The 10,656-nt window shown below is 30.6% G+C and overlaps 1 protein-coding gene across 1 annotated transcript; it reads left to right on the top strand.

The window, feature by feature from the left end:
* Positions 1-463: 463 nt before the first annotated feature.
* Positions 464-3,878, top strand: LOC131600296 (nudix hydrolase 18, mitochondrial-like). Its single transcript, XM_058872479.1, has 6 exons — positions 464-665; positions 781-818; positions 3,180-3,247; positions 3,348-3,431; positions 3,561-3,689; positions 3,789-3,878. The coding sequence occupies exons 1-6, from the start codon at positions 589-591 to the stop codon at positions 3,876-3,878; spliced, it is 486 nt and encodes a 161-aa protein (XP_058728462.1). The 5' UTR covers positions 464-588.
* The last annotated feature ends 6,778 nt before the right edge of the window (positions 3,879-10,656 follow it).

Raw genomic sequence — 10,656 nt, 5'->3', positions numbered from 1 at the left:
AATGGACATTTTCCCTAAGTTTTTCAATAGTTTTGTTGTTCTTCCTCTAAAAACACTTTTAAAATCTAAATCTGACATAGAGGTCCTTCTATGAAGTCAACCCATTAATCATAACTCAATCATGATCTAATATAATATTGAATCAGCACTATCCAGAAACAATATTTCTACTAATATTCAACCTTTGTCGGCTGATGCCTAATTGACTAAGCAAACAAATTAACTATCAGCATCAAGAAGTAGACTTAGCAATGTAAACATTTATGATAAATATAGCCAGTCGAAGAAGCCACTTAGAACCCTCTCTCACTCTCTAATACACCTACCTACGCGACAAATACGCGTACAATAATGAAAAATAAGATTGCTTAGCCTTATGAGGACAACACACGTCTTTTCAATTTATGTCTCCTTTGTATAAATATTGGTTCCTTTATCCACACTTTATCAATCTACAATTTGTTCTTTTGCTTCTCATTAATCTTACAATATAAATCAATCAAATATATCCTCTTTTTTTCTTGTCTCTTTGAAGTTCATAACTAGTGAAAAAGTTTAAGTGTTTCTGAGAGAGATCAAAAATTCAAAATGGTTTGCTGCATGGTATCTCGTTCTGGAAGGGAAATGCAGAGATACAATGAAAATGGTGGTCGCCAAGTTGTAGGGTTAGTCATTTCATTCATATCTATATTATCATTAATATATGTCCCCTCTTTTTTTTTTTTTTTTATTATTATATTCGTTATTAATTAACATTTATTTATATGTTCAATTGTGTAGGTGCATCCCATACCGATATAAACAAGACATTGATGGAAATATCACTACAAAAAAAGAGCTCAGTAGTGACGTGATTATCACGCCACAAACAGAAAAAACACTTCACAAATCATTATTTGCGACGTGGTCATTTACGTCGCAGGAGACAAGGTGGCAACTTTTAGTGACGTGATTTTCACTTCACTAATTAGTGAAGTGAAAATCACGTGGCAACATTTGGACCAGAGTTTAATGCTTTTCAATTCAGAGCAGGCGCAGCAGTAATGAGTCAGGAAAAGTATCTTTATTAGTGACGTGATTTCCATGTCACTACCTAGTGGCATGCAAATCACGTCACTAAATTTGCCTAGAGACTTGTAAAAGCGCATTTATGTTTGTGAAGTTGCGACGTGATTTACATGTCACTACCTAGTGACATGGAAATCACGTCACTAACATTTTTTTTTTAAAAAACCAAATATTATATATATATATATATATATATATATATATATATATATATATATAAAATCAAATTAATAAACTAAATATATTAAAATTAATTAATAAAATTTATAAATTAATTCAATAAACTAAATATAAATCTAATATTAAAATTAAGAAAGTAAAATTATAAATCTAATATTAAAATTAAGAAAGTAAAATTATATTAACAATACATTTTTTCCATATATAAATAATATTTTTCTTATATACTTTATTATATTATTAATGACAAATAAATGGTACGTAAATCATTCCTTTTATCAACAATAAATAATTCATTTTATTCTTTAATATTTACGAATTAATATTTTTAAATATTTTTAAATATTAATAATCAATTTATAAGTGTCATATATTAATTATTATATAATATTATAATACGAAAAATTACACTTTAATTAAAAAAAATTAATGTGATATTTATAAATTATATTTCATATTTATTCTTTTAAAAGTAGTTATATAAATCAATTTTATTAAATAAAATATTTATTACACCTTCTTTAATTATTAATTAAGATTTAAAGTTATTCATGACTATTTAGTCCGATTATTTTTTCTTTTTTTAAGTGTTATGATATTATTACACTATAGTATAATATTTATAACGGTCCCTATTAATAAAATATACTCATTCCCAATTAATACACTAAAACTCACAATACTTACTCTATATTGCAAATTTCTCTATTCATAAATCTTATTAACTCATAATTAATACATTTGAAATTGTATCATGTGACTTCTATGAAAGTTATTATCATACTTTTTTTTAAACAAAATACAATAAATATACAACATACTACAATATTATTTTCTTTAAACATATACTTCACACAAATATGTATATATAACCATATAAAATACTACTTCAGAGAAATATATATAACCATATAAAATAAATATATAATAAATATTTTTTAAACAAAATACTACTTCACACTATCCTACTATTATATTATTTTTTTAGAACAAAATAACACTTCAAACTAATATATATAACCATATAAAATAAACATACATAATCATTTTTAAGTTATATAATATATATATATACATATAATAAATATTTTTTAGACAAAAATCAAATAAAAAAATCTAAACAAAAATCAAATAAAAAAATTTCGAAAAAAACATTCCTTTTCTCTAATCTACTCCTTCTTCTTCTTCTCCTTCTCCTTCTTCTCCCTTCAAAATCCAAAAAAAAAAACAAAAATTAACATTATATAAATATAGATGACTATAAATCAGAGTTCTAAATAAATACAGATGCAATTTACCTTATGATTCAAAAGAACAAGTTTGAAAGTGGGTATGAAAATGAACAAGTTTGAAGATGGCTTTGAACAAAAATGGGTGTTTGGAAGAGAAACCAGAAAATGGGTGTTTGGAAGAGAAACCAGAAAATGGGTTTCTGCAAAATTTGGTAACGTAAGGGTCTGGGGGAGAGAAGGGTCAAGCGTGTACCTATAACACCTTTAGCGACGTGAATTTCACTTCGCAACATTCCCACGTGAAATTCACGTCGCAACCTACCCAACTGTATAATATCATATTCTCTCACTGCACATGCCAACTGTGATTGACTTGCGTGGTAATACGTGCCTTTTAGCGACGTGAAATACACGTCACTACTGCCCAATGGTAATAATTAAATTCTCTCACTGCAATAAAGACTGTACAGGTCAGACCTATTTAATTTTTTCTTTTAATTTTATTGTTGCGACGTGATTTTCACGTCACAACTATCTTTTTAAAAAAGCAATTTCTGACAGACCCAATATTTATGTTATGCTTGATATTTTAATATTAAAATTAGTAGTGACGTGATATTCACGTCGCAACTAGCTTTTATTATTCACGTGATTTTCACGTCACTATTTTACGTGGCTATACAGCCCTTTTCTTGTAGTGTATAAGCAATGAATTGGAAGTACTTCTTGTTAGTTCACAAAAGGGTCATACATTCATGTTTCCAAAGGTAGTACTTTATTTTGCAAATAAATATAATTATATAGATCTTCTTAGATTTGTTTCTATCATAAGCTTATAGTAACATTAATTTATTTGTTTTAATTCAGGGTGGATGGGAAGTTGATGAAACTTTAGAAGAAGCAGCTTGCAGGGAATCCCTTGAAGAAGCAGGAGTTAGAGGAATTGTTGAGGTATTAATTTGACAAATTTTCATGTAAATGAAAAACTTAATCTTTTTCACTTTATTTAGTTATTGTTATTTCTTCTATGAATGTAAAAATTTAAAACAAGACTATAATGGTTTGTTTTTGTTAATGCAGCAAGAATTGGGTGAATGGAGTTTCATTAGTAAAAGATATGGTATATACTATGAAGGTCACATGTTTCCCTTACTTGTCAAGGAACAACTTGAGTTTTGGGCTGAGAAAAATATACGCACAAGAATATGGGTAAGTATTTATTAAAGATTATGGGTTATTATATTTTGCTTAGAGATTTAAGCTGCATTTGCAAAATCTAATTGGTATGTTTTTTATCACTTTGTGCAGATGAATGTTGTTGAAGCAAGAGATGTTTGTCAGCACTGGTGGATGAAGGAAGCATTAGATATACTTGTTCATAGACTAACTCTACAGTAAAATAAGTAGCTAGAAGTAACTATTGAATTTTTTTTCGCATATCAGTGATATATATATATATATATATATATATATATATATATATATATATATATATATATATATATATATATATATATATATATATATATATATATATATATATATATATATATATATATATATATATATATATATATATATATCAAAACATTTACAGAGCATAATGTAAAGTTGGGAAGGATATTTTCTCATGTTTTTTCATGTGTCACATGAGAGGATCCATATTTCCGGCAACGCTTAAGTTAAAATGAGAATTGTACAAGTTTCTTTCTATTTATCGGATAAATAATAATTATATTTTAAATGCTGCAGCATGATGCTTCATTTTTTGTTATGTGTATGTGTTCCTTTCAGTAAAGAAATGTCTATATCATAGTGAATATAGTTAGTTCAGGCAACTTCTGAATTGAGTGTCATATGTAATTTACTACTCTTAATAGATGTGAGAGGTATAAAAATTAGAAATTAGGTTTATGTATATCTTTATTTGACGTCTACAATCTCTTATAAAAGAGTTTCTTTAGGGTTTTTGGAGACCTAAATTCATTTGTCGAATAATCCTTGTTGAGGTAGATAGATCTCAGAGTGTAATTTATTTTGTCATCTGAAAATTTCTCTCTAATAATTTTTTAGATCAGGTGCTTTCGTAGGACGGGTCCATGCTTGTTCACGAAGTTCTAGAACATTCCTTTAGTATTATAGTTGTGAGAGATATTTCTTTCTCCGGGGTCACTGGTCTGATGTCATTATAGAATACGAGGATAAGTGTTTCTTGCTTTATTGGACTTCATACTTTGGACTCATCCATCCTTGAAACATGACAATAGTTTTAGAGGTAGGAAGAGTTACCCCAAGCCAAGTCCGACGCAACCAAGGAGTTTCCTATGATCTCACACTGTCCCTGCCAACATCTCGTGGCTCAAAGCTTTTTAATTTCTAACAAATCTCAACCGACCCCCTATTCCGTTCTGATATAAGGAGTGGACTCGACCTACTACGATTAGTTAGCCGTCCTTCGTTTTTGGATACATGGTATGTCTTTTCTCGTTATTTTTGAATTGTCTCTTGGTCTAGGTCGAGCTTTCTTTAATGGAATACCAACATAAGGCTCCATCCATGAAAATGAGATTTTGAAGAGACATTATAGAAAAAACAAACAGATTTGAATGGTTGAAAGAACAAGTTATTTTGTTAGCATCGAAAAATGTGTAGTTAAAGAGAATCCACCAGGAGGCTTGTCTTTTAATTGAGAGGAGAATTTCAAACCCGAGTTCTGAAGTCAACGAGCTTGGTCTGACGTGTTATTAGCCCGAGGTGGCAGTTTCTAGTGCGAGCATATGAGATTTCAAGAACATATAGTAGCTAAACGTCATGTTTTAAACCCTATCGTAAAAAAAATTTGCTTTGGTCTAAGCCTTTATGATTGGTAACTAATGACAATATTTATGACTTGTAATAGTTCTTTCTTCCATTGTCTATTATTATTTTGGCGTCTTGCCTCTTTGAGCATTTCTTTGGTTAGGACTGCTACTTCGTCTCTTACAAATTTTCAATCCATAATAGGGGTGTTCCCAAGCTAGGGTTACTCTTTGCTTGACCTTTCTTCTCCTTGAAGGTGAGTTACGAAGTGGGGTCCCTTTGCTATCAATTATGACTTTGATGTCGCCTTCCCTCTCTTAGGGGTAGCGCTTGGTGAGTATCTTTCCTTGAAGTGATGGTTATTCATTGATCTTTATCTTTAAATGGAAGTTGGATCTTTAGAGACAAAATGTCATAACAAAAGTAATATAATGCTTGTTTAATTCAAAGTATTGGTAATTGTAAACACATGCTTATCATTTTAGATAGCTAATGACATGTCATTCTAGTCATATACTCCCTCCGTCCCACACTGAGTGACCCAGCCCACAATTTCACGCAGATTAAGAAAAGTGAATAAAAATAAGAGAAAGAAAAATATTTTTACTATAGTACCCTTACTATGTATTGGAAATGATGAAATTTTTATTTATTAGAGGGTAAAGTTGGAAAAAGTGTATTGGAAATTGAAATGGATCATTCATTTTGGGACATCATTTTATTCCAAATGGGTCACTCATTATGGGACGGAGGGAGTATGAAAATAAAAATTAAATAATCCCGATGTAAATAGAACTTTCTTGTGGTATTGATATCCTTGTACCAACTTCTAGATCCCCTAATGTCAGCCTTGACTTTTGATAATGGTCTATTGTGGTTGTTTTTCCTTTTGTACTTGGACTTTTCAGGAGCCTTTATGCATTTAATCAATAGTGGCTCCTTGTCTATGGAGTCAATCCATTCCTGATGAAGTTTGAGGGATGCTAAGAAGCAAGATCCACAGGTTTCCAAGTTCACTTCCATGATTTCCATTATGTCTTTGCTGGTGTGATATTTCAGTTTTAGGGGGATGTTTAAAGAAAGGGCGCATAGGTTAGTTAGTGTCAAATGACCAATTATTTTGTTATATATGGAGTTACAATCAATTATCATAATTTTATTCTTTACCATTTTCCTAGGTTACTTCCCTCCAAAAGACACTGTATGCTCGATGTTCCCCAATGTTTTCGTCGTTGATCATTTGGAGGTTGATCCCTTTGTATTGAGTGACCCTTATTAGCATTGGGATGTGAGATTTTGGTATCTTGGTAACTAGGTTTTTATCATATAAGAAGATGTGTGATCGACTTTTTCAGAATGGCACTTTTACTAGCTTCTGCTCCTACAACATCATTTCTTTTAGTTTTATTTTTACCGAGTTATAGAAGGCTCTTTTTGAATGACCTTGGCTCTTGTCTAGATGTTGTCCATGTTTATAGAGAATATGTCCAGGTCTAGAAAGCTTTATGATTTATTGTCCTCCATGGTTTCCTACTCTAAATGAGTTGGGGGTAGTATCTACAAACACTTTGATGCTCAATTCAATAACTATTAGATGTGAGATGTATAAATATTATAAAGTTTGTCTGTATCTTAATTTGAGGTTTGCAGTCACTCATATAGGGATTTCTCTATGGTTTATGCAAACCTAGAACCATTGGTCGAGTAATCATTGTCCAGATAGACAAATGTTTGAGTATAATATGTACAATCATCTGACAACCCTTCTCTAATAATTTTCTTTGATTAGGTGCTTTCCTAGGGTTGGTTTGTACTTGTTCCCAAAGTCTTATAATATTCCTTTGGATTCAAGTGGTGATAGCGATATTTATTCCTTTGACATCGTTGGTCTGATGTCATTATAGAATTATATCATAAGTGTCTCTACTTTATTGGGATTCATACTTTTGGGTCTCATCCATCCTTTGGGAGCAACACTGGGTTTAGACCGGGTAGGAACAATATGCATATTGTATCAATCATTGATTTCTTATCAACTTCTGATAGGATATAGTGATATCAAAGTATTTTTTTAATTATTGTATCTATAGAGATTTGTGTTATATTTTAACTGTTCAATAACTTATATACATCTAAGTAAGTTTTTGTGAAAATGTTTATTAAGACCACAATTAGGAACACATTGAAATTAAATTTAATTCGTTAATCATATAAGCTAGCTCTTAGTCGATTATGTAATTTCATATTTCTAAATATAACTATACTTTTTATTCGACATACATTTTTATTTACTAACAAAGTCAAATTTAGTGATTCTATTAACTTCTATTTTCTGGCCTAGTTAATCGATTCAATAGCATTACTATATGATAATATATAGTAGTTGTAAATCAAAAAATATTCCCGACAATAAGTATTTACAGATGAAGCTAATCTAAATCTGATAAGTAGAAAATCCTTTTCTAGCATTTTAAAATTAATTTCGAATTTTAGCGTCGTAAAACCATTAAGAACAAGGATAACAATATTTTTATAATCGCCAAACTAAGAGTTTTACGATAGAATCATAATTGAATAAACATAATCCTAAGATAAATAAAATTAGCTGCTTATTCTCGTAATAGCTTTACACAACAACGAAAAAGAAGATGAAATTATATCAATGGCCGAAATATTCAAGTTTGATAAGCTCCACTTCGATCCCGAGAAACTTCTCTCTCTCTCTCTCTCTCTCTCTCTCTCTCCCCCTGTGATTTTTTATCTTCCAAGATGTATGATTCTAAATTTTGATATGAGCTTTTTATTTATAGCTTCTAAATATTTTTCCTAGAGAAATGTATGCTCGTATTGCAAGACAAGAATTCTTTACTCTAAAGTATTTATCAACACATCCACGTAGGTCACTAAACATGCCATGAATTGACATGTGAGCCACCTTTCCCGCATCACATAATGGATTTAGCTTGGCCACCTTATGAGTTTCTAAAAGAACATTAAAGATATGACTTTAGCTTTCTAGGTCTTTGATGCATCCTTCCTTGAGTGACACTTGAGAGACCTTCCCTTAGCTTCATTTGAGAGACTCGCCTTAAGCTTCACTCGAGGGTCTCACACTAAGATGCACTTGAGGGACTCAACCCAATATACCTTTTAGGGACTCGCCCTAAGCTTCACTTGAGGGACTTACTAAATCTTTAAGACCATAATACATGTGAATTAAATCACTACACCCTTTTTAAGGCCACGTGCTTGAGTTACTACGAACTGGAATAAGTTTATTGGGCCTAAGAAGGGATGTTTCATGATAAAAATCCTGAATCAAGTACATCAATATTAGTTTGGCCGTCCAAATTAGGCATGACTACCTAAAGCAGGCCAATATGTTATTCCGAACATACTATTATTTATCCATCTTGCCTTCACGTGGCTTGAGAGATGTGGGAAAAGACTAACAATCTTGACCAGGTCAGGGGGAAGAAGCCATTTTTCCAATAGAGGAGAAACCCATCCTACATTATGCCACATATTGCCCAAAAACAGGAATGGGGTGGTTATTAGATTGAATCAAGTTCATGGGGACTCTTATAAATGTCTCCATTTGAGAACGGAAAAAAGCATATTTACTAATTCTAGAGAGAGAAACACACAAATTCGCTCACAATCCATACGGGAGTTGAATCCCCCCCTCTCTCTCTCTCTCTCTCTCTCTCTCAACTATTATACTTTTAACGAGTGCAATTTTTAATGATCTTATGCAATACTAAGTGTGAATAGTTCTCAAAGTAAAAAGATAATGAACATACACTAAAACATTTTCCTAAAAATTAATTCATTTTCAAAATATTCTTAAAAAAGATTATGGCCAAAGAATAATTGATTATGGAGCTTAGTTAATAATTTGGGAAGCAAAATTTCCCTCTTTAATTGATTAAGCCACTTATCTAGTTGATTATGGAGCAAACTCGTCCAATAATCAATTAATAAGATGTCTAATCAATTAGGATCCAGATATAGATAATTCTTTCCTATTTTTTAGGGTCATAAGTCAGTTAGAGTCACAGTCTATTCGATTATGAAGTGTATCCGACCCAAAATTATTTTCTTTCTTTACGAAATACTTTAATATACCAGGGGAACTTGTGTTCTCTTAAAAAATACAATAAATTTGAAATATTACTATTCCTCTTATGCAACTCTATTCCTAGAAACTTCTTATACACTCGTAATAATTTTAGTGTTTGCGTATTTTGTAATAAAATCTACTTCAGTTATAACTGTAAATCAAAAGAGTGATATTATCTTGTAACTATAATATAATTATAAAGTTTGTAAGATGAACTTGGATAAAAGCTTGGTATTAAACAATTGTGGGTTGATCATGTTATAAAAGATCTGTTGTTAATAGAACTCTCAAGGAAAAATCCTCGGGAGACTAGAGTAGGCCACATGGAGATGATGAACCAACATAAATTACGACGTGTTCTTTAATTTCCAGATATTTAACCTCTTGCGCGTAATCTCTGCTTAATCTATTTTCTTAAAATCAATAAAGTAAAATCAATCTTTTTCTTAAAATTTTTGATATTTTAATCATAATCCACTCTCCACATGCTGTGTTTGAAATCACTTGGTTAACAATAAGAAGTAGTGGGTATATTGAATTAGATTACAATATTACATGATTTATTTTGGAAATATTTATTTTGTTTAAGAATGGATATGCTATGGATTTGTTTGTGAAAACTTAATGGGTTGGTTAGCCGAATCAACTCTATATAAAGAGAGAAAAATATACGCTCATCATGATATGGATTGCTCATGTATGTTTTATTGATTAAAAAACAAGCCGTGTGTTAGTTGTGTTCATCTCTATGTTATGTTATTTTCTACCATTCATTGCGATACAAAGTTGCATTTTTTTTCGTGAAATTCATCACGTTTTTTTTAAAGACTTATGCACACGGAGAAATTTTGAGTGAAGGTGGAAGGATTTCAGATAAATGTGGAGTTTGAGTTAGTAATTGTAGAATTTCTCTTTTCTTCTCTAAAAAAAGAATTTCTCTTTTCTACAAAGTCAAGTGGTTAATTAATCATAACTCAATCACGATCTAATATAATATTGAATGAGTACTATCCAAAGACTAATATTCAACATTTGTCAGCCAATTGACTAAGCAAACGACTGTCCAATAGATCCTTTCAGCTTCTAGACAATTACGCGTATCATATTTTTAATTTACACAATACAAAAAAATAAGGTTCCTTCGAAGACAACACACGCCTTTTACAACGGTTCAACTTTTTCTTATATTTCCTTTGTACACACTTTGTTAAACTATAGTTTGTTCTTTTGCATCTCATTATTCTTATATATAGA

The sequence above is a fragment of the Vicia villosa genome, linkage group LG4 (genome assembly GCF_029867415.1).
Source record: "Vicia villosa cultivar HV-30 ecotype Madison, WI linkage group LG4, Vvil1.0, whole genome shotgun sequence".
NCBI classification, from domain to species: Eukaryota; Viridiplantae; Streptophyta; class Magnoliopsida; order Fabales; family Fabaceae; genus Vicia; species Vicia villosa.
The sequence above is the reverse complement of the archived record's forward strand: the minus strand, read 5'-3'. Positions and strand labels throughout refer to the sequence as shown.